Source organism: Ananas comosus, linkage group 18, assembly GCF_001540865.1.
Source record: "Ananas comosus cultivar F153 linkage group 18, ASM154086v1, whole genome shotgun sequence".
NCBI lineage: Eukaryota > Viridiplantae > Streptophyta > Magnoliopsida > Poales > Bromeliaceae > Ananas > Ananas comosus.
Genome location: NC_033638.1, coordinates 5,616,239 through 5,641,034, shown reverse-complemented (window position 1 = coordinate 5,641,034; position 24,796 = coordinate 5,616,239). Strand labels below are relative to the sequence as shown.

General features: G+C 35.9%; 1 protein-coding gene and 2 long non-coding RNA genes across 3 annotated transcripts; 2 read left to right on the top strand and 1 right to left on the bottom strand.

Moving 5' to 3' along the window:
- Positions 228-4,585, top strand: LOC109723765. The gene is made up of 3 exons (XR_002219743.1): positions 228-698; positions 1,597-1,845; positions 4,355-4,585. It is a non-coding gene; the product is annotated as an uncharacterized LOC109723765 (long non-coding RNA).
- LOC109723716 lies at positions 10,537-13,326 on the top strand. The gene is made up of 2 exons (XM_020252180.1): positions 10,537-11,424; positions 12,864-13,326. Exons 1-2 carry the CDS (start codon positions 10,785-10,787, stop codon positions 13,007-13,009), a joined length of 786 nt encoding a protein of 261 aa, XP_020107769.1. The 5' UTR covers positions 10,537-10,784; the 3' UTR covers positions 13,010-13,326.
- LOC109723845 lies at positions 20,590-22,206 on the bottom strand. Its single transcript, XR_002219748.1, has 2 exons — positions 21,100-22,206; positions 20,590-21,030 (listed from the first exon to the last, which is right to left on the bottom strand). It is a non-coding gene; the product is annotated as an uncharacterized LOC109723845 (long non-coding RNA).

Here is a 24,796-nt window from a genome sequence, read left to right as displayed (position 1 = left end):
GAACTTATAAAATTACAACCAATTTCTTATTACAGGTTTAGCGTTACTTTTTTAAAATTTTTGATTCAAACTGAAACTTAATTCAAAATTTTTGATTCAAACTAAAATTCAACCCAAAAAAAATGTTTGATCCCAAGTCCCAACTAAAGCCCAGCCCCAAAAAAATAAAAAAATAAAAAGTACGATCAAAACCCCCTCCCCACCTCACGCGCACGGCGCACCCCCCTGCCCCCTCCCCCCACCGCGCAAAACCTCCTCTCCCCACCGCGCCCCCTCTCTTCACGATCAACACCCCCACCCCTCAACACTCTCTCTCCCTCTCCGACACCGATCACCCTCTCCGACTCCGATCTCCCTCTCCAACACCGCACCAACCTCCGATCTCCCCCTGTTCCCCTCCCCCCTCCCCTTCCTCCTCCTCCGCCGCTGCAGGTCGCCGCCCCTCCGCCGCCGCCGCCGCCGCCGCCGCCGCCTCTGCCGGAGAGGCCGAGCCCTTCGTCGTGGGGCAGCGGCGACCACGGCGCCCCGGAGGTGTCGCACTTGGGGTGGGGCCATTGGTACACTCTCCGAGAGCTCGAGGCCGCCACGAACACGTTCTCCGACGAGAACGTGATCGGAGAAGGAGGGTACGGGATCGTCTACCACGGCGTTTTGGAGGATAACACCCAGATCGCCGTGAAAAATTTGCTCAATCATAGGTCGAATTTTTCGCTCTTTGTTGCGCATGTTAGGTGTTTGATGATTTTACTCAGAGAATGTAGTTATGAATGATAATGTGATGTTGTTAGCGCATGTTATGTGTTCGATCACTTTTCTCCACAATGAAATCACCCAGAAAAATAAAATAAAAAAATGAGTTGTCGATGGCGATTGTATCATAAAACAATTGTGTGGTATTACAACAGGTATTGTTACTAGTGTTTTGATTTGAATTATATTAGCTCATTATATTGGGGATTTTGTTAAATTTAATGCCGATTCAGCTAAACTTAATCGCCACAGATCAGCGCGACATACGTTTCATTATTATATGTTATGATGCTTGTTTCGATGTTGTTAATTCGATGATGTGAAGATTTTTTTTATGTTGCTTAGACACTCAGCAACAACAAGTACCATCTGAAGAGTACAATTATTAGCATAAATTAATTTAGGAGTTCTCTGTCTTCAATTGATGATTAATTAAACTGAAAATTCTGTAACTTGTCGAATTTTTTTAATTGACACTATATTCTATAACTTGTAGGCTGAAACTGTTAAGCTCAAATTGAAATTGATGGAATTTGTGAAAAAAAAAATGGTTAGGTAGTGAAGTCAAAAATTTCAAGTGTAGGTGCTCATTTAAAAGATGCAGTTTATGTAGGGCGTTTGCATTTTTCCTTATATTATAGATCGTATGAGTTTCATTTGATTTCAATTTGATTGGATCCTAAGTATCATATGTCGTGGCAATCTTGGGCTAACTTACTAGTTGGATAAGAACAACCTAGGGTATCTCTTGGTTTAATTTTTAATTGTGCCTTTTTGGTGGATCATAATTCTCTCAGGGTGGAGGGGGTAATGTTGCAGTGCTTATTTCTAAATTTTGTTTTGCAGAATACAAAAGATAATCCTCCATGCAATACCTTTTTTATTGGCAATCTTAGGGAGAATGTAATCGAGGATGAACTCAGTAGTCTTTTCAGTGTGTAAGGGTTGCCGGTGAGTCCTTCGCCGCAGATCTCCTCGCCAACGAGTTTATCACTACCGATCTCCTCACCGCCAAGATTCTTATTGCCGATCTCCTCTCCGACGAGCTCTCCACGGTCCCGATCTCCAATCGAAGAAAAATCTATAAAAAAAAAGGTCAGAAAAGCTAAATTTGGTTGTGAATTTTGATTTCTTTTTAAATGATTCAACAATCCATGAATGATTAGGCGGCCACATGTGGGTTTTTCTTTTCTAGTTTAATTAATCTATGGGTTTTTCTTTGGAGTAGTTTGGTATATAGCACGAGATGGTGAATTTTCCTTTTCAGGTCATTTTTCTTTTAGAAACTCTTCATAACCGGTCCCTTTATAGTAGGAAACCTAAATGATAGAGAAAGGGCAATTTGTAGTACTTGCAATTATATAGAGTTGCCTTTGCACTGTATACATGATTTTAATAGCTGTCGAAAGGAGTTGGAACATTCTGTTTATTAATTGTGTTATTCAGTATACTATTAGAAGAATTATTAGATGTACGCGTTAGATTGAAACTGCTTAAAATAAGGTTTGTTTGGAGTTATCTGGTTAATTTCAAAGTCGTTTGCAAGCTTTAGAAATTCGATCCCTTTGCCTCGTCTTGAAAACCTCTAAATTGCCTTCAATATTTGCAATGATTTTTTAAGTTTTTTCAGAATTTTTTGAATAGTAATATCAGTTACACATTCATGGATAACTTCTATTTCCTATTAACAAGTCGACGAAAACCAACTATTGATCTAAGCAGTTCATGAACTTTGATGGTAACAGAAAAGTAGCTACTGCATCTCGGTGGTTACCACCATGTATTACGCCACTGAGAGAACAATGGAACCTGATGAGTTTAGTTTGGACTTTGGAGTGTAGTGAGTGCTAAAATTGCTGGAAATTACAGTTGGGTACTTATGACTACAAATATGATGAGGGTCTCTTCAAGTAAATAATTAATTAATATTAAAAAGCTAGTACTGTTCAATCACTTGGAATCTGATGAACAAATTTGTACCTAGTAGTGAAGGAGACGGGAAGTTTGTACATAAATAGAGAAATAGAACAGCCAACTTTGATTTTTTCTTTTTTTAATAAATTTTGCTCACTTTGATTTGAATCATTCCTGTAATTGCTGATTTTAATGCAATCTCCAATTCAAATGATGAAAATAACTCAAATCAAAGTAAGCAAAAGTGAAAGACATTGTCAGATGCAATATTCCAAATAAGTATGCCTGCCATTAATAATAGAGTTGTGGTTTATGATAATAGAGCTGTGGTTTATCTTTCAGCATGAATATTCCAAATAATTAAAATACCAAAGCTACATATGCAACACATGCATGTTAAAGGCGCTAGATGTTAGCAATACTTACATGAAATGGTATATAAGTATGCCTGCCATTAACTAGTCCAACAGTGAAGCCAGTATATCCTGCAATTGCACCATTGATGGCACTATGAGCTAGAAGGGTGCAGTAGACATTGTCAGATGCAATGCTTGGAATTGCATGAATCATATATGTTGGATCTAGAAATGAATAGTAGAATATATTATTCCGGTAAAGACGGTTCAATGAACCAACGGCTAGAACTGAAATAAAAAAGAATAGAAATAAAAAATAAAAGATGAACAGAAGATCACTCAATTTCAGCCTGAAATCACGAAAGCTAATTAAAAAATAATCTGAAAAGATGCCCATCCAAAAGTGACCTGTTATGTGTTACATTATAGTTTTAAGTTCAATTTAGTTAATTATCTAATGTTTAGCTTATTATAGCTAGGAACCCAGTGAGTGAGTTAAACCTACCAGATCATAATAGCTTCAATTTGAACATGTATTAAGGACTAAGCTATGATAGTGATTGTTTAACTGTTCCCAAATTTAATCTATCAGACTCAGTGTCGGTTTCGAGTCGCACCTACTTTTAAAGCTAGATTGGGTTTGGGTTAAGAATCAATTTGAACTATACATCAAAATGTTGAAGCAAGACATCTTAGGGCCAATTATTAGCACTAGGAATGGCCACAAAGCATGGAAAATTAAGTGGCATCCCATGCTTGGCCGTTTCTAATTCCATTTTAAGAACTTATATGCTTTATGCTGTTAAATGCTCCAAAGCATTTTAGAATGTTACTTTTACTCTTTTCATCATATTTCTTCTGTATTTGCCTACATTGTAGTATAAATATGAAGGTCGTGTTGTTGTGATTCTTATTGACCAACTGCAATGCCACTATCAGACCGCATAGTCTCCAATTCTCATTGACCAACTGCAATTCTTATTGACTTTACTACCTAATCTTTCAATTTGTTTGATTTAGAGCTCGACTTTCTATGTTAGTATTGTTCATAATTCACATGATGTCAGAGTAGCTTTTCTTTTTTCACATTTTTATTTGCTATTTTCTGTTTTTTCTCCTTCAATTGTATATAGCATTTGTTCTATCTAATTCATGCACTTTTAAAGAATAATATATATCACAGTTTTGACAATTGTCTATTTTGTTAATAATCCATTAAATCAAAAATTCAAAAGGACAAATTGTTTGTGTATCCAACTATGCAAAAAATACTCCTACTTTGTTGTATATTGTTTAATTTAATAATTTGCTTTTCTCTCTTTTGTTTGTTGCAGGAAATGAATTGTTGCTGAAATAGGAGTTGAAGCATTTTTTTTATCGTTTTTAAGTATTTTCTATTTTCAAAGTTGAGAGAGTCAGGAATGATGTTGAACTGTATATCGAATATTATTACTCTATTGCTTTTAAATTGATTTTGCTATTATTTTGTTTTTAAGCTGTTGTGGATCAGAAGACAATTAGCCTTTTAAATTGTTGTTAAAAAAATAATTTTGTTTACTTTAATATTTTGTTTGTTATTTTGTATATGTTCTGTTTATAAAAAATAAGCTATATATTTTTATATTTAGTTTATTACATTTTTATTATTGGTGGCCATTTATCGCACAGTTGGTGGCGACAAAAAGTTGCCTTTTTATCTTCAACTAAGGTGGCGACTGTGGTGGTTGCCACATAAGGTATACATTTGGTGGCAAAAATGTATTGCCACCTTGTCTCCATAAAAGGTGGCAACTAATAAGGGCCACCAAAAATTCATATTTGATGGCGACAAAATATTGCCACGCTATCTTTAATAAGATGGCGACTAATAGTTGCCACTAAAAGTTATATTTGGTGGCGACAAAATATCGCCACGCTATCTTTAATAAGGTGGCGATAAAAAATGGCCACTAAAAGTCATATTTGGTGGCGACAAAATGTCGCCACGTTATTTTCAAAAAGGTGGCGATTTTTCATACTTCGCCACAATTTCATTTAGCGGCAACACTTTCGGTGGCAGCTTATGGCGACTTTAAAAGTCGCCACCTTTTGAAAGGTGGCAATTTTTTATATATATGGTGGCGACATTACTCGCCACCAATATATAATATTCTTGTAGTGTACATCTGTGGAAATTAAAAATAAACAACTAAATGTGGTGAACCATTCATCGCATTTAAATGCGGTAAGTGGTTTACAGTATTTTAAATGTGGTGAATGGTTTACTGTATTTAAGCAACCATTCACCGCATTTGAGCATAATCCAGGATACTTAAAGACGGTGAACCATTCATCGCTTATACTGAAAGCAGTAAATGATTCATCGCCTTCATAGAATTTTTTTTACTTTTTCGAAAAGCAATGAATCATTCACTGCTCTCACCTTAATACGGCGAATGGTTCATCACCTTTACGTAATTCTGCCAGCTTGGCGCCCACGTATCAACTTGAAATCTATTTTTGCAAATATAAATTTGAGGTCTTAAGTTTATAATAAAAATTTTCAAGAGGGTTAGCGGGCTAAAGACACCCATGACCATCTATACACTTTAAACAAAAAGTTAAACAATCTGGTAACAATATTTTACATAGTTTAAATTTATACTATTTGACGTAAAATTGTACATCCTAAAATATACTAGACTTCTTTTTGTAGCAATAATGAGTGAACGGGAAGAATCAATGGGTATTCTGCTGACCGATTCTAGTTTCAAAACCAAGGATGAAGCGAGTCCCGATGGCGATAAACTACGTAGTATCAAAATCCAACTTGCACAATCTCTATACTCCTACTAAATCCATGCCCTTTTGTCCACGTGACGATATTAGCTTAAGTTTGTACTTTTGTGGGACCTACGTGTCACACTAAATTACCTCCCTAAATGCCGCTCGCCTCCCTAGATGCCTCTCCAACTCCTGATGCGTCCTTCATAGACAGAAAATTGGGCCAAGTTCATTATCGGTCCTTCTTCCCATCACACCTTTTTTGTTGGCAACGCTTCATTCCTGCCAATTAATCCCCCTCCGGTTGCAAATATGGTTCGCATTCATTCTCTATGCTCTCTTCGACTCCTCGGATATTTGTATTTATTGAATCCGAAGGGTCATTTTATATTAAATGCGATTTTTTTTTCCTATATAATATGTCTCTATAAAATTTTTATTTGCGGCAAAAAATCTCTATTTCTCTGCTAGTGCTATTTTCTTCTCTGATTTGGTTTTCACCTTTCATTTTTGTTTGAATTTCAATTTGGCTACTTATTATTTTTTTAAAAAAGATATTGAATAATTTTACTATGTCTCAGGAAATTGACTATATGTGTACAGTTGATCTGTGATTGATTGTCTCAGATTTTGTAAGTTTTCTGATTTAATTTTTATGTATATATACTTTTTTGCCTTCCAATTTATTGTTGTGAATAATTTAGAAATTTATTTTTTTTCCGCGGTACTGATCGTAATGCTATTATATATGACATAATCTAATTTGGTTGTCAATTTAGAAATATTTTTGCAATAATTATTTAAAGAATTTTTTTTGTGCTAATCATAATGCTTTTATATATGATTTTTTTGCAAAAAAATTTGTATATGTATTTAGTTTGTTTAGAATACCAATTCTAAACATTAACCCATTGGTTATAAATTTAGGTATTACACAGTCAAAGCATGACAAAATAAATTGTCCATTGAAAAAAAAAAATTAACGAGAATAAAACCATTAAAAAAAAAGAGAGAATATCAAGCTGTAAAGAGAAAAAAAAAGAAAGAAGAAAAAACTCCGACCAATGATTCTTCGATGTTGTTATATATATATATTGAGTAGGGTTACTATACTCTTATGAGTATAAAACCCTTCGTACTCATAAGTTATTTTCAATGTTGGGCTTTTGAATCGATGATCTACACCGTTAAATATGATCTAGAATATTTGAAACTTTTAGAAAATACAACGAATAATCCGATTGTGATAAAATCTAACTAATTTTGTGATTAAATAAATAAAATCTACTTACCGATAATAGCTAAATTCCAAAAAAAAATTGTGGAAGAAGAATATCAACAAATTGATCCGGAAGCGTGCGAGGCACTGTCCTAAGACGTATTCTCGTCCTTCGTGCGGGATTAACCGAAAACACCACCCCAAGATACGACCGGTACTCCTCCTCCTACGGACACGAACGCGGAAGAGGTTGACGGAGCTTCTTTCAACACCCAATGATAGAGGATCAAATAAAGTGAATTAAGCTTAAAAATTAAAAGGGAACTCTCGAAATTATCTCTTTTCACTGTGTTCTCCTTAGTAGTGTTCATAATCTCAATGAACAGGTAAAGGACTATATAAATATCCATATAGGAGTACACTATAAATTTCGTAATTTTTCAAAATCATTATAAAGTCCATCGAGCCGGTATAAAATGAATGGTCATAATCGAACAACATCATAAAAATGGATGATCGGATCCTTCAATTTAAGATCAGAGTTATTGATCTTTATTTAGATAGTGAATAGAATTTTCTATCAAAAATTCAACCGATTCCGATTCTTTTATACCGTTAAACTAGCAAATATCTCATACCAGCCGTTAAAAATTGTCAATTTTGTGAGATTTTGATCATAAGGTAAATGATATCGAAAAATTATAAAATTTGATTTTTAAAAGTTTTAAATGATCTAGATAATATTTAACAGTATGGATCGTCGATTCGGAAGCTCTATCATCGAAAACAACTTATGAGTATGAAGACAATCGTACTCATAAGAGTATAGTAGCCGGACTCTATATATATAAATTTGATTTTTAAACGTTTTAAATGCTCTAGATAATATTTAACGGTATAGATCGTCGATTCGGAAGTTCTATTATCGAAAACAACTTATGAGTACGAAGGCGATCGTACTCATAAGAGTTTAGTAGCCGGACTCTATATATATGTATAGAGACTGGCTACTAAACTCTTATGAGTACGATCGCCTTCGTACTAATAAGTTGTTTTCGATGATAGAGCTTCCGAATCGACGATCCATACCGTTATGAGTATAGTAGCCGGACTCTATATATATATAGAGTCCGGCTACTATACTTTTATGAGTACGATCGCCTTCGTACTCATAAGTTGTTTTCAATGATAGAGCTTCCGAATCGACGATCCATACCGTTAAATATTATCTAGAGCATTTAAAACTTTTAAAAATCAAATTTTATAATATTTCGATATCATCTACCTTACGATCAAAAGCTCACAAAATTGATTATTTTTAATGGCCAGTATGAAATATTTGCTAGTTTAACGGTATAAAAGAATCAGAATCGGTTGAATTTTTGATAGAAAATTCTATTCACTACCTAAATAAAGATCAATAACTCCGATCTTAAATTGAAGGATCTGATCATCCATTTTTAGGATGTCGTTCGATTTTGACCATTCATTTTATACCTACTTGATGAACTTTATAATGATTTTGAAAAATTATGAAATTTATTTTCTAAAAGTTTCAAATGCTCTAAACCATGTTTAATAGTGTGGATCGTCGATTCGAAAACCCTAACATCGGAAACAACTTATGAGAACGAAGGGCTCTATACTCATAAGAGTATAGTAGCCCTACTCTATCTCTCTCTATATATATATATAGGATGGCAATTGCGAAATAATTGCAGCCAATGTGTGTACTAACTAATTTTTATTATTTTCTTCATTTGTTTGTTGAATATTTTACTTTTTCAATTGTTGTGATGGTATTATTTTACTATTTCTGTTTAAAATTATTTTTTTGACTATAAGTTCTGCAATTTATATATTATAATCAATTTTGTAAGTTGCTGAAACACTTGATCTATTGTTGTTGCTATTTCTTCTACTGCATATTTGGGTTGCATAAGGATATTGTGCTTTTGCTTTACTACTATTAATTTTTGTACTATTGTAGTCGTATCTTTTTGGGACAGTCGGTTAGTAATATTTTTTAAAACTTTTCCTATTAATTCTATTTTATTATTTCCTTCATTCCTTATTGACTATTGGTTTTTCTTTGAGCCAACTTTTGCGGATTTTTTTCAACTTCTACAATTCTAAATTTTATTGTATCTATAGCTGCTCCTGCTACTGTTGTTTTAGCTGTTTCTATTTTTATTTCTTTGTTAATTAAAATTTTTTAATTTTTTTTAATGTATTTACTATTTTGTCTTTCTTTAGCTTTTTTTACAAGTTCTCAAATATTTCTTTAGATTATCTATACATCAAATTTTCTTCTCTTATAGTTCTATTTTTCTTGCCCTTTGTTTGTTCTTCATGTTGGAAGTATGATAGTAACGAAAATAGTCGAATATTATAATTTAAAGAAAAGAAAGAAAAAATTTTAGTAAAAAACTAAAGTTAAATATCGAATATTATCTACCCGCCGCAGCGCGCGGGTTACTACATTAGTATACATAAAGATCATAATTTATGAAATCGTGCAACACGAATTTGCTGCAAAGAATTTGAGTTATTAAAAAAACAGAAAAACAACAAAACAAACCAAGGCCAAGTTTACGGGTGAAATAATCAGGAGCCTCCAAAAAAAGATTTTTTTTGCATTTGGGCCCCCTAAATTTTGTTTTTTCACAAATAGTCCCATCAAATTTATAATTGCAAATTTGGCACTATCCCCGCCACGCAGGAGCCATATCAGCGCCATACGAGTTGGGAGGGTGTTAAGTTGAATACGATAAATCATTCACGTATTCAAACACGGTAAATGGTTCACTGTTCCATACTTATATTCCTTTTATTCTCCTTTTCAATGTTTATATTTATTCATACTTTTTCGCAATATATATATTTTCTTTAAATACGGTGAATCATTCACCGTGTTCAAAACACGGTGAATATTTAAACACGGTGAATGAATTATCGTGTTCAACTTATTCCAGCACCTCCCCTTGCTTGCGTGGCGCTTATATGGCATATGTGTGGCAGGGATAAGACCAAAATTGTAATTGTAAATATGATGTGATTATTTGAAAAAATAAATATTTTGAGGGGGCCCAATGCAAAAAAAGCCCAGAATAATCGTATAAAAGGGTTTTTTTGCATTTGGCCCCCTAAATTTTTTTTCCACAAATAGCTCCATCAAGTTTATAATTGTAAATTTGACTCTATCCCTGTCACGCAGACGCCACATCAGCACCACGCGAGTTGAAGCGGTGTTAAGTTGAACACGATAAATGATTCTTTTCAATATTTATATTTTTTCGCAATATATATTTTTTCTAGACATGTATATTCTTTCGCAATACATATATTTGTATTTTCTTCGGATATGGTGAATCATTCATCGTGTTCGGACACAATGAGCGTGGGGATAACGTCAAAATTGTAATTATAAATTTAATGAATTATTAATAAAAATAAATTTTTGAGGGGGCCAATGGCAAATAAAAACCCCGTATAAAACAAAACCGAACGTCTCGCTACGCCGCGGGTGCTGCCCGCACACGGGTGGCCTCCTTTCATCGCCTTCGCTGCGGTGGCACGTTCTATCTCCTCCTTCCGTTCTAGATTTAACGCACGTGCAGACTGCGGACTCCCAACCATCGTTCCACGCCCCGCAGCTCTTGCTCTTCTCTTTCTCCGATTATTTGATCTCGAGATACAAGCTAATTCAGAAGCGAAATCGGTTAAAGAAACAAAAGCTTTTTTTTTCTTGATAGTGCAGTTCCTCGAATCAAGATTCTAAGATGCGGGACAAACCCTTGTGGGTTCCCCCCACTCTAAACCTCCACTTCCTCGAGCGGCTACTCCCCTCACCTCTCAAGCTCCTCCCTCCCAACCCCAACCCCAACCCCAACCCCAACTCCCGCCACCAAACCCAAATTTCCGATCCCAACCCCGCTCCCAATCCCATCACTCCCCTCGCTCCCCTCCCCCAATCCCCGCCCGGGAACGCGACCCTCGGCGAATTCTTCGCCACCATGACGCGCTCCCTCCAATCCGTCCTCCCCCGCCGTCCTCCGCCGGTAAGCCGCCGCCGGCGCGCCGACGCCGGCTGCGCGGTGCCGCTCTTCCGGCCCTACGTCGCGAAGGTGCCGTGGCACGGCGGCCCCCGGGCGCTCCTGTCGCAGCTCTTCCCCCGCTACGGGCACTACTGCGGGCCGAACTGGTCGAGCGGCAAGAACGGGGGGTCGATGCTCTGGGACCAGCGCCCGATCGACTGGCTCGACTTCTGCTGCTACTGCCACGATATCGGCTACGACACCTACGACCAGGCGAAGCTCCTCAAGGCCGACCTCGCGTTTCTTGAGTGCTTGGAGAAGCCCAGGATGGCCACCAAGGGTGGCGCCAATGCTGCACTCCTCTACCGAGCCATGTGTATTGCAGGTCAAAGTTGTTAAGCCTTCTGCTTCTGCTTCTTCTTCTGTTTTCGACTGCTATTTGTTAAATATAAAAATATTTAAACACCATCTCTACCCGCTTAAACTTTTAGAGAATAACGGTTTATTCGTATTATTTAACATGGTATCAGAGCAGAACAGAAGGGAGGTTCTAAGTTCGAGTCACGCTAGGCTCCTAATATAAAAGTCTCTCTCGAGCCCAGGCACGAGGGGGGGAGTTTTGTATAATTTAACACTATTGTCTTGGACAAATAGAAAAGTGTGGATATTCTGCTAGTTAGATAAGAAGATTCTGGGTACCAAAACCCCTTATTTTGTTGCAGAGAGAGATGCTATTGGAAAAATTTTACTGTGGTGCTTCCACTAAAAGCACTACTTACACAGCAATTTATACATAGCATTAAGCCCTACAACCTATGTTGCACAGATACGGATACGGAGATACGGATACGACACGATACGGATACGGTGATACGGCAATTTCTAAAACTTTTAGGATACGATACGCGGGATATACTTAAATAAAATATTATTTTAAATATATTAAAATGTATGTTGATTATATGTAATGATATATTGAGAACAATTAGAATATCTAGACTATATTAAGGAATATATTCCAATATGCATTAACTTGTATAATTATTCTACATATGTTCATAAAAAAAGATAATAAATCATATAAAATAATAATTCAAAAAGTATCAAACCAACTATCATTCAACTTGATCAAATGATAACAATAAATATATAGTCGCACAAACTAGATAATTAGCCATTCAATATATATGTCTGATTTGTTAGTTCTATTATGAAAATAGTAATAAAAAAATGCTAACAATTTAATAGAGAAGGAAAAAAAAAATCATATTTTCTATAGCCTTTGATGCTTAATACTAGGTTGACAAATTAGATGGAAGAGAGTAAATACTGTGTGAAAATAGAACGAGAGAGAGCGCCTCTACTATTCAAGAACAAAAAGATAGATGAAATGACAAATTGAACAGATATTGGTGTTTTTCTCACTCTTTTCCTTCTTTCCAATAGGTTTGGACGTGAGCATTTAAAAAAAATTTAAGTTTCAATCATTTTAGACCAAAAAAGAACCTGGCCGTGTCCTCTCCGTATCCCCCCCGCATTCCTCACGTATCCGAGCCGTATCCGATATTTTTTTATTTTTTAAAAATGCCGGATACTTCATTCCCGTATCGGACACGTATCGGGCACGTATCGGGGGCGTATCGGTATCCGATACATATCCGATACAGATACGGCATGAAATTTGAAGTATCCGTGCTTCATAGCCTACAACAATGCCAATCGGGCTGCCCTTAGTTGAATTGCAGCAAACCAATTGTTTGTGAAAATGTCAAAGTGGGACTAATGCTTTACTCTCCCTCTCTATCTTTCGACGTGTGATTACAGGATTGAGGAGCATACTCATACCTTACAGGATGCATCTTGTGAACCTGCAGTCTGGACCCTCATTTGTAGAGATGTTTGGCAATTTTATCAGTAAACTACAATTGCCAGGCAAGATAGAGACTGCGAACCAGAAGGAGAGATTGTGAAAGAGATTACACTACTAGTGAATCTGTTCTTTTGGTGGTTTCGGATTCTTGTGCGACAAGAGACCTTCTTCGCATCTTATGTCCATAGGTTCAGCTGGTTAGATGTGGTTTCTTCGAGTCTGAATTGTTTGGGTTCTCGCCAAATTGCACATATTTACTATACATGATTTATCTTGTTGTAGATCATTCTGTATGCTAGAGCAGAGCTGTGCATATGTTTAATTTACTAATTACTTGTAAAGAAACTAGGAAATTGTGTTACCTTTTGGTAAATTTCCGTGATTCAGTTGATATAGTTTGAATAATGTCTTTAATTATTGTTTTTGTGATTAGTATGTTTCGCCTCTTGATTAAAGCCATAGATGGATTATTCTCTTTGCAAGTCCTATACGAGGTGTCCGTGTTTATTACTTCCCTATTTTCTCTTCCATCTAAAAGAATGAAATAGTTAAGTTTGAATTTTGATTCAAAATTAGGGCATTAACCTTGTAATGACACCTTCTATGAGATTATCATCTTATTTTCTGTAAAGACAACTGGGTGACCCAACTAATGGAAAATTGACAGATGCATATAGACAAGAAACTACATGTACATGATTCTAGCATTTTATTCTCTACAATTAAATTGGAGTATAACTCGTTTTGCTAAGCAAAGAGTTGTTGTGTCTTCTTGTGAGCAGTAACCAAGTAGAAGTTTAATTGTTGGAAGGATGTGGAAACAAGTTGTGATGGATTTGAATTTTCTGCAGTAAAAAGTAAAAAATGAATTGAATTACACTTGCATTGTTTTGGTCATGGAAGCTAGAATATTAAACTTGAGCAATTGTTTCTTGTAACAATGCTGGGAAAGAGATCTTGCTTGCCTTGCAGAATATTTGTTAGTGCTCACTTTTCCTTTTCTTAAACAAATCTGATGAATGCCTATGTGGTGGCATGCTAGCATAATATATCGTATGGCTCTTGTTTGTTTGATATGGAGTGATAGAGTTAGTAAATGGCTGTAGGTGTTAAAACCCTAGGACTTCATGTTATTTTGCTGTTGACATTCCCAACTTGGGAAGGTTAGAATTTTGTATTGTTAATCTTTCTTTTACATAGCTTCTTTAGGAATTTAGGTTGAGAAAAGTGGAGTATTAGAGTCTACTTCTGGCCTCTTCGAAATCATTGGGATTCATTTGTTTCACCGTTTAAAGCCTTTTATACAGTGATGATGAGTCTTTAATCTTATTTTCAGAAAGGATTTTTTTTAATAAAGGTTTAGTCAATTTGGAATTTATTCTTGAGTTGGATTTTACAAGAATTGTTGCCTGTAATGATTCAACTCACTAACACTAATAACCTATTGGGCCTAAATCACTAGCCGTAAATGCTTATGCGTAATAATTAGTATTAGGGTTCCTGATTCTTATATTCTCAATCGTAATTCCTTTTTCATCCGATACGGGATTATTGAGGTGTTATAAGGGTCCCTTTGTTTAGACCCTAACGTGCTTGGCAGGTCCAATTTCTCAACCCATGTTCACTAAGTAATGTGAGACCTATGTCACACTTCTGGCTAGCAAATTGGCTTTGATACCAAATATAACGACCTGACTCACTAGTACTAACAACTCGTCGGACCTAAATCACTAGCCCAAAATGCTTGAGCGCAGTTACTGGTATCAGATTTCTCGGTCCTTATATTCTCATTCGTAATTTTTTCTCATCCGATATGGGACTATGGCGGAGTCACGTCATCCATACATGATAATAGATAGGTCGAGAAAGCATTTAGAGATCTTAAAACTTAGGTGTATATATGGGGGGTTCGCTGTGAGTGACTTTGGTGGAAATTATGAATGAATACTCTTTACTTGGTGCTTAGTGACTATCCCCATTTTGCTTTCATTTTTTTTCTTTATGTTGTACCTCATTTGTTATTTTCTTTACCAATTATTTGCTTGGTTATTTCTAGCTATGGTTATTCTATTCAATCCACTTGTTTGACCTGCATGTATAATAATGTTGCAATTGCTACTGTGTTATAAGATGTTGAGGACTTGAATCCTTAGAACAACAAATAGCAAATTTGCCGCTCATAATATCTATTACATGCATCTTCTTGAGCTACTTAATTCTATTTTAATTTCTTTACCCCTAAACTATGCTGTTCACTGGCTCTGTCTATCTCTCTTGCATAGTCTATTAATTGTCAGTATCTTTAGGATAGTTGCATTCATATTATTGTGTTGTGTACCTACTGAAAGACCCCTTGCGTTGCTTTGGTTTGTTTTTGTTCTGTTTTTCTTCCCCTAAATTTGAGTTTCCTATTTTAAGATATGGATTCAAACTTCTAGTTCTAACTGATGTATCCTCCTATGATCCTATCCTTGCTTGCTAACTTTAATTTCTTTACGACTTTTATCTTGTCTTTAATTCATTAAATATTGCGTAGCAGAGAGTATGTAATCTTTAGATAGAAAGACTAAATTACATTATTCCACTTTATCCGAGCAGCTTGGTCCTATATTCTTCATGATGTCCAAACTCCCTATCATTTGGGTGGTTGTGCTAGTTTTTAAAGTCAGTTTTGAATGTTTTGCTTATCAATGATACAAATATTCATCCTGCTGTTTCTTTAATAATGTTACTATATTGGGCTTATTTATATTCTTCATAGAATTTATAACCTCCAAAATTTGTCTCCATTTCTGAAACTCTGCTTAAATCTTGGTAGTATCTTAACCGTCTGAGACTTCATGACCTCTTTTACCTCATTGGCTTGATATGCTTAACAGAACTTTTTTCCTACTTGCAATGTTACTAAATTCTACTAGGCTCCTTAATATCCTCGCCTTCTTCTTGAGTACTCTGGAAGCTTCAAAATTTTCTTCTTGGCTTCCTTATGCGGCTTTCTCATAATTTCTTGTTGTAAGATCTTAACCAGGGTGGAATGCTGCCATATTCATTGTGTGCAATTTGACCTGAGTCTTGCTTCTTTGTAATGGATTGTGGATTAATTCTTTGGTTGTATAATTGTGGTTTAGTTTTCTTTGAGAAACATTGTTCTTTGATTCAAAAAACTAGTTTGATACATAAATTAAGTGGATCAGGGAGTTTAGTTTAGCACTGTGCATGTGACACAGTTGTGTTCTTATGTGGCCATTAGTGAGTCACTAGATGAAAACTGCTCCAAATACCAACTCATGGTTTTAAAGATGCAATAATAACTTTCTCAAAGCTTACAAAGATAAACTAGGAAAAGAAATATTTGATTTAACAGTAAGAAATCTGAAAGAAGTTGGTCGAAATTGATATCAACGACTGAATTAACTCACCCAGATTACTTGTCATAGCAAGAGTCAAGAAACTCAGTTCAATGAAACTTTACAGATAAATCCCAGCTCAAATCAAAGTTACAGGGTGTCTAGGTAAATGATAATGGATAGGCGAGTTTTTCAGTTTTAGCAGTAGGTTGAGATGACAAATATGAACAATCCTGTGATTGGACCTCTTTTCTTGTGATAAAGTTGACATTGTCGATGACTCAGAAATAGTATCTCATCTGGAAATAAGCTTGATCTTATAGGTAGGTCAATGGAAGTTGAATTTTGGCTATTATCTTCCACGGATGAGCTTATAACAGCTCACTTGCGGAAGTGCCATACCTTTTTGCCATCAATGTAGAGGGTCATTCACGTACCTTCTGCAGAATTTTTAGGGTGTGTTTGGTAGAATGAAAGATCGCTTAGGGAAGTGTCATGCCTTCTTTACATCAATGTGAAGTGTCATTCATGTAACTTCTGCAGCCATTTTAGGGTGTGTTTGGCAGAGTGGAAGTGGGCGATCGAACACATCAGTGCGGCAAAGTAGACAAAATTAATGTTTAGACAAAGATGATGGTTTTTCACTTGCTAGGGCCCATGTGGTTCCCATATGCATTTATCTTATACGGTGGAAGAAGAGGGCGATGTAGAGTTCCACTATACAGATGAATCTCGAGTAATTTCATTGACTACAAGATTCAAATACCTAACACATCCTTAGCCTTAATGGCTAGTTCAATCAAGAATAGGAGAGTTCTTAATTTGAAAATGAATTAGAGCTTTGATATAATCATATGTGGCTTATTTGGTTTATTTGCATGATTAGTGTATCGAATTTGATTTTGAATTTAATTTTCATAAGGTTTAAAATTTGCTCAACACATAAAATAAAAACTAAATTAGATAATTTTATGCTAATTAATACTGCAGCACTTCTGACATGATCTTTTCGTATGTATACTGTAATCTAACCTTTCATCAACCCTAACAACATATACAAGTTGTTGACCTGCGGTTCGCTACGGCTAATTAGTAGATTCTGATTAATTTATGTAAATATTTTTATAAAAATTTAAGCAGAAAGTAGTATAAAAGTGAACAAACTTTTAGGCCATATAATTCTAATTAATAAAATTTCATACAATCAACCGTCCCTAGAGCAAGTGACAAAAGGCTTGATGGTTGGTACTTGAGACCTAAGTTCGAATCCTAATTGATTCACATTTCTAGCTAAGTTTATTTCTAAATGAAATAAACGAAGCGGGTAGCGTGCTACCTATTTCTCAAAAAAAAAAAAAAAAAATTTCATACAAAATATATATTATAAATGTAAACGGCTACCATCAATTGCAATTCTTCACTTTTTGTCTTCATCAGTGGAGTAGCTTCATCATAACCACAAATTAAATTAAATAATTTAATATAATTCATGTTATATATAAATAGCATCTGTTTTAAGTAACGAAATCAATTAATATTAGACATTACATATTAGACATTACATAAGTCGATATCTTTTGGCATGTTGGATTTCGTATAAGTCAACAGTAGGTTGTATAGAGCTATCAATAAAATCATATAAAAGTTAAGAGGAAGTAAATAAACGTATCTATTAACCTAAATGAATTCCCAATATTTTTTGCCACATGGCAAGTTTTCTTTCAACCTTACTAACCCTTTTTTTGAACTCACATTTGTTCTTGGCTTTTTCCCCTCCCCTCCTCTCTATTCAATGACAAGTAATTAATGTGCTCTTTAATTTATATGTTACTTTTTTTTCTCTTCAATATTAGTCATTTCTTCTCCCTCAAATCTCTTTTCAACGCCAAACCCTTCACCTCCCAATTCTTTGAAATCATGAAAATTAATTAATCGAAAATGCAACATTTAATTATAGGCACTATATTCTACAAATAAATGGGCTTTATAACACCAATCCACCCCCACCTTCATTAATCCCCCACCCCCCTCTCTTTTGCATGGCCTCTTATTTTTCATGCAAAAAAAATATCATCATCTAATTTTCCACCCAACTCTTCTAACTCTCTCTCTCTTATTGTGTTAACGAAGATGATGAGGACGATGAAAAAGAAGAAGAAGAGCATGCGAAAAATGTTGTCTCCTTCGAGAAGCATCGTTCCGCAAAATCGAGCCGCTGCTCATATAAGTGCCCACTAGGTTGATTTAGCTGCACTGGATCTTTTTTATTTTTCACAACGGAATGTTTAAGATGCACATAATACGATAAAATTATATGTCTCTTACTGTATTTCGATGATTTTAAAATATATATATAAACTTCTAACTATAATTTATTTTTTTAATAGTTGAATTTAGTCATACAAATTGATTATGTTTAACATGGGTAAAGCTTCTTATACATCAATAAGTTATGAATATAAAATTTTATTATAATTTTATTTCTATTATCTACCCGCTGCATCGCGCTGGTCTCTATACTAGTGTTTACAATTTTACATTATATAATATAAATATAATTATACAAAATAAACTTACCTGTGATGAAATTCCTGTACTTGGTGATGTCTCTTCAAATAATTCTTACGGATTTGTTTCTTGGTAGCAAGAGAATGAAGTTGTTCTTTACATTTGATGAAAAAAAAAAAAAATGTTGTAGGAGACTTTTCTGGTATCAAAGTTTAGAATAAAAATTTTTATCACTTTAAAAGGAGCACACTTAGTCCTAAATTTTTGTGTATCAAGTGCAACTTGAAAAATATGTTCTTGACTAATAATTGTTTTAATTACAGGAGCGAAAGTAAATTTATCTGAACCGGATGAAGTGGCTAGATTTTGAGTTGGAAATATGAATCAAATTTGCCTTTTTTTAAAACTAATCAATAAGATTTTTAGAAGAAAAAAAGAAAGCATTGAACAAAGCAAAATTTTAAAACTGTGGAAAGAATTAGTAGAGATAGCGACTTCTCAAATCCAACAGTAACAAAAATAAGAGGCAAGGGAAAAAACTTGCAAATATATTTGGAATTAATAGAGGAAGTTCGTGTAAAATAGTAAATATAGCTGGCAAAATCCATAGAGTGAAAATAGTTCCAAGTATGCCTCGAAGTATTAGAGAAAGTTTGTGTAAAAAAGTATTACAAAAGTACGAGGTAAAATGCATGTTTATAATAATAAGTATCTATACACGGCAACAGATTGTACACCATAGGAAAATTACAGGGAGAAAAAAAAATCAGAAATAAATCTTGTAAATATCGCTCAGAGTGGCAAGAAAAGATAGTGTAAAAAAATACGCATTAAAAAAGTAGGTAACTAGTACATTTATTGTAACTAACTATCGGTACGTGATAATATACTGTATACCATAGACAAATCACAAAGAGATAAAAGAACTGCAAATAAGCATCTAAGTAACAAAGAAAGCTCGTATAAAAAAATGTAAGAACAAAAGAAGTAGGTGAACTGTATATTCATTAACAATTAATGATAATTAATATGTCAATAATTTTCGAATAAAGAAAAAGTTTGGTACTGCACAATCATACCTGGCAAACGGGTGAGTTGGATGACCCGTGGACGGATCATTGTACCCGCGGGTTACTTGGGCATGGGTAAAATTTATCCACAAATTTTTTGGTAGCCAACATCTTTACCCATACTCGCCCGCGGGTGGGCGGGTGGGTATGCGGGTTACCCGCAATTTTTTTTTTTCTTATATTTTTTAAATGCAAATGCATATAAATAAGTTTCAAAAATATAGCATAATTCATTTTTTAAAATATCATAACATACAATAAAAATATTTAAAGTCTTAAAATAAAAAAAAATTCGTAATATAAAAGACGCGGTAAGAAATTAGGGTTAGAATTTTTAAGATGGATAAATAAAAATATATGTATTTTAATTAAGAAAATATATTTTTTAATTAAAAAGTATATGTGTGGGTACCCGTATGTACCCGCGGGTTATCCAAAATGCCCACAGCTTAATGGGTACCCACCCGTTTTACCCGTAATTTTTTGGATTTGAAAAGTTGATACCCATACCCGCAAATTTGCGGATAATCCACGGACACCTGCGAGTATGGGTCGAGATTGCCAGGTCTACGCACAATACTTACAAAATATAGTGAAAAGAAGAACTATAAACATGCCCCCAAACTGTAAACATACACCCATCATCAACAACCATCCGTATACTAACGACTTTCTTAAAAGTCACACAGTGAGAGCTTCTAAAAAAAGATAAAAAGATGATAACAATTCGGATAGAAGATGAACACAATGAAAAGTAGATAATATCAGTTCTTTAAAATTGGAGTAACATATCACAAAACATAAATAACATCATGAAGAAACTGAAGATTTGCCCCAAATTACCAACATATTGGGCAAATATGGTAAGAAAAAACCACTGCTTAGAAGAGAGGATAAAATAAGCAATGGAAAGAAAATGTATGAGGCATAAAAAATTGTAAGACAACAGTAAATCCTACTGTAAATAGCCGAAAGCAAAACAGGTCGACACCAAGAGGAAAAACATAGGTACCTAAGAAACAGTAACAGCAGTTTAATGTAATGAGTATTTAGATTGACTTTATCTAGAAAAAGTAAACAAAGGTAAACAAACAAACAAACAAAAGAAGAACATACCTTGAGGGTAGGCAAAAAAGATGGAGAGAAATATAGATATTACCATGAGGGTAGGCAAAAAAGGAGAGAAATATAGATATCTATGAAATAGTACAATAGTTAGAAATATGAGAATAAAAGTAATGATATTAATGAAATGAAAAATATACCTTTTGGTTTCAAAAGATGACCATATTGTGTTGTGTGGAAGAGTTTTTTTTTTTTTTTTTTGAGAGATAGGTAGCATGCTACCCGCTTCGTTTATTTCATTTAGAAATAAACTTAGCTAGAAATGTGAATCAATTAGGATTCGAATTTGGGACCTCAGGTACCAACTATCAAGCCCTTTGCCACTTGTGCTAGGGACAGTCGGTTGTGTGGAAGAGTTAGCATTAATGAAATGAGAAATATACCTTTTGCTTTTAAGAGAAGAACATATTGTGCTATGTGGAACAATTGGAGATTGTAAGTCTTAGGCTGCCATATAGCAAGCAAAGAGGAGAAGAAGCAAGAGAGCAAGAAGAAAGTAACATGGCTACGAGTAGGCCTTAATGATTGTCGCCAATCATATCATTGGCAAGTAGGCTCATGAAAATCATTATGAAGATCTTTCTCTTCACAAAGTAAATAACAGTATAAGAAAGAGGAACATAGAAAATCATCCCATCACAATCTATAAAAATCTTTCTCATTCCCCATGAAATCTGTAAAAAATCTTTAAATGCCCTTGAGATAGGGTAATATTAGGGCAAATAGCAAGTGGACACATGTCATCGTTGCCATCGAATAGAGCAGTGGGGCAATTAGTGAAAGAAGATCAACCGAGAGAACAAATAGAGATAGGCATTGGAAGAGGAGAGAGAAGACAGGTGAAAGAGAGGCATCGAAGGGAAGAGAGAAGCACGGATAAGATCGAGAGGAGAAGAGAGAGGTTAGAGCAATCCCACCTCTAACCTGGATTACCCCCATAGGCAGGGCTAGGGCACAGTCAGTAGCAAAAATACCTCATCATGATGATTAATCCAATCACGACTATCCGATCGGATTGTAGGGTAATTGGGAAGAGCAAGAACAGTCAAGCAAATAAGGAAAGAAAGGGAAAGAATGAGAGAGGCATTGGAGAAGGGGAAAGAGAGAAAGAGAAGCATCCGAGAAGAAGAGAGAGAGGAAAGCGATAAGATTGAGGGGGAGAGAGATAAGTGATGATAAGATCACGAGGACGCATAGGAGAGAGAGGAGAAAGGAGAAGCTGCCATGTTGATTGAAGGAACTGTCAAATAATATATATGTATATAATATATATATATATATATATTACATATCGATATATATTATATATATATATATATATTATATATATATATATATATATTATAATATATATATTGATATTACTGAATGCCCGCGCTCCCGATGGCGGAGAAGAAATTTATATAAAAAATAAATTTAAAATTTTAAATTTTATTTTTAATTTTTTGTATTGATACACAACCAGACAAATAAAAAAATTAGAAAGAGGGGAAAAAAATAGAAAAAGAGATAATAAAAAAAAAATGAAAAAGAGAAAAAAAAGGAAACCCCCAATAGCCTATTATTTAACATTTAATTTATTAATTTACATTTAAAAAGATAAATAGTAAGAGATAAATAAAAAAATTAGAAAAGGAAAAGGGGAACCCCTCAAATAGTCTAAATATTAACGATTTATTTATTAATTTTAAACATTTGAAAAAAATAAATAGTAAATTGTATAATAATCACATATAATAATATTATCTATATTAAAAATAAAATACTATATATAATAAATAAATATAAATTTATAAATAAAATATAATATCGTATATATATATATATATAATATATATATATATAATAATTATATATATATTATATATTATATATATATATATATATTATATATATACATCGGCGAGGCGACCTGCGTCGCGCCCCCCGCCGAAGCCCCAGCGACAGCGCGCGCGCCCCGTGCGGAGTCCTCACTCAGCCTTCCGCTGTGCCGGCCTCCCGCCGCTCCGCCTCCCGCTGCGCCGCTCACGAGTCGCTATCGCTCGCGCTGGAGAGAGGGAAGGAGAGAGAGACTACCCGCGCCTCGCGCCGTCCGCCCCTCGCTCATGCACCGCACCGCGCCGGTGTCGACGCTCACCCTACGCGTTGCCCGCGGCCCCGCGCCGGAGCCCGCCCCGACTCGCGCTAGCCCCGCCCCGCCCTCGCAAGGCCTCCGCCTACGCCCCAGGCTCGCCCGCGCTGGGGAGAGGGGGGAAGAGAGAGTGAGCCGGAGGGGAGGAAAAGAGGGAAAGAGAGGGGAAGAGGAGGAGAGATGAGCCGGGGGGGGGGGGAGAAGTAAAGAGAAGGGGAGAGAGATGAGACACTGCCCCTCTCTCTTCACGCCGTGCGGCCCATGGGACCCCTCCGTCTCTCTCTGCCTTCTCTCTCTCTCTCGCGCCGATAAGTATGGCCGGAGCGCGGGTGGGACCTTCCCCGGGCAGCCCCGCACCGGCCGGGCGCGGGCGGCGCACTGTGGGGAGAAAAGAAATGGGGGAGAGAGATGAGCTGCGGGAGGGAGTGGGAAGAGAGAGATGGGGGGAGAAAGAGAGAAGTGGGAGCCGTGGGTGGCCTGGGTGGAGAGAGAAAGAGAAAAGAGAGAGTGAGAGAGGAACCGAGGTGGGGGGTCGGGCACTGCATGTCGGGCTGCCCGGAACCCCCCACGCGCACTGAAGGAAGAGCTCTCTCTGCTCGTCGCCCGTTCTCCTGCTGCTCTCTCTCTCCCTCTCTCTCTCTCTCCACCCCCCTCTCTCTTCTCTCACTCTCTCTCTTTACCCCGGCACGTAAAAAAAAAAAAAGGAAGCCCGCCCAGGTGGCTCTTGTCCAGACCCGCCATATGCCTACACATATAAGGCGTTTAAAGCAATAGTATACGAAAGCAAGGAAAGAAAACATCTAGAGATATCAGAGCATAAATAAAGCTAGAATCTAACCACGAGAATTAAGTAACTAGACTAGAAGATCATCATTCCTGAAGTTAAGTAAATACATCAAGAATCATAAATAGCACTAGATACATAAGGTGGTAGTCTCTACAAAAGGGGTACAAAACTCTCATTCTCTCCAACCAAAACAAAAGGAGAAAATGAACCACCTAAAGCAAGACTCCTTGCTAGCTATCCCGAAGCGACACCCTTACCGCGATCCCGAGCCTCTCCCGGCGTAGAAGGCTCTGAAATAAACAACAAACAGAGGGCGTGAGAACTATTAAGCAATAGTTCTCAGTGGGAAAACCCCTGACCTCAACGAAAATACTCCACTAGGCTAAAGAGGTATAAGAACTATAATAAACAACCTGTAAGGAAATACAATAATTAACTTGGCTAAGTTAGGATGTCGCAAGTTTAGCATGATATGAACATGAAAAGTTGCTAATCTATCATGATCAATTATATCCAAGGAATACACTAGTTTGTTCTAAACATGATCATCATAATTGGAAATATGCACCAAGCATAGTCCATCAATATACCACTAAGTCCAACTAGTGTAATATTATGCCCAACCAATATCTACTATCAAGTAGTGAATGTCACTTAGTTGTTACATTGTCATATTCCATTTCCAATCTAGGATCTACACAAGTGTAGTCCAGCTTGTGCCGCCTAATGGCCCCTGGTAGTCCAGCATTTCTCTAGGAATGTGACTGTCCCACGGTGACCCAGTAGGCCCTTAATCCCGCACGGGTGAGCATAAGTCGCGTAGGCCAACTCGAGAGTGCCGGCTTGTAGGGAGCGACCCTCACAAGCATGTGCGACTGAGCATAAATGGCAAGCAAGCGTAATCATCATCTCAAGTACT

Bases quoted from the DNA above. Each gene is read 5' to 3' on its own strand.
- LOC109723716 (XM_020252180.1), top strand. From the start codon at position 10,785: ATGCGGGACAAACCCTTGTGGGTTCCCCCCACTCTAAACCTCCACTTC. The intron at 11,425-12,863 runs GTCAAAGTTGTT...GTGTGATTACAG, and splicing joins CCGAGCCATGTGTATTGCAG to GATTGAGGAGCATACTCATA.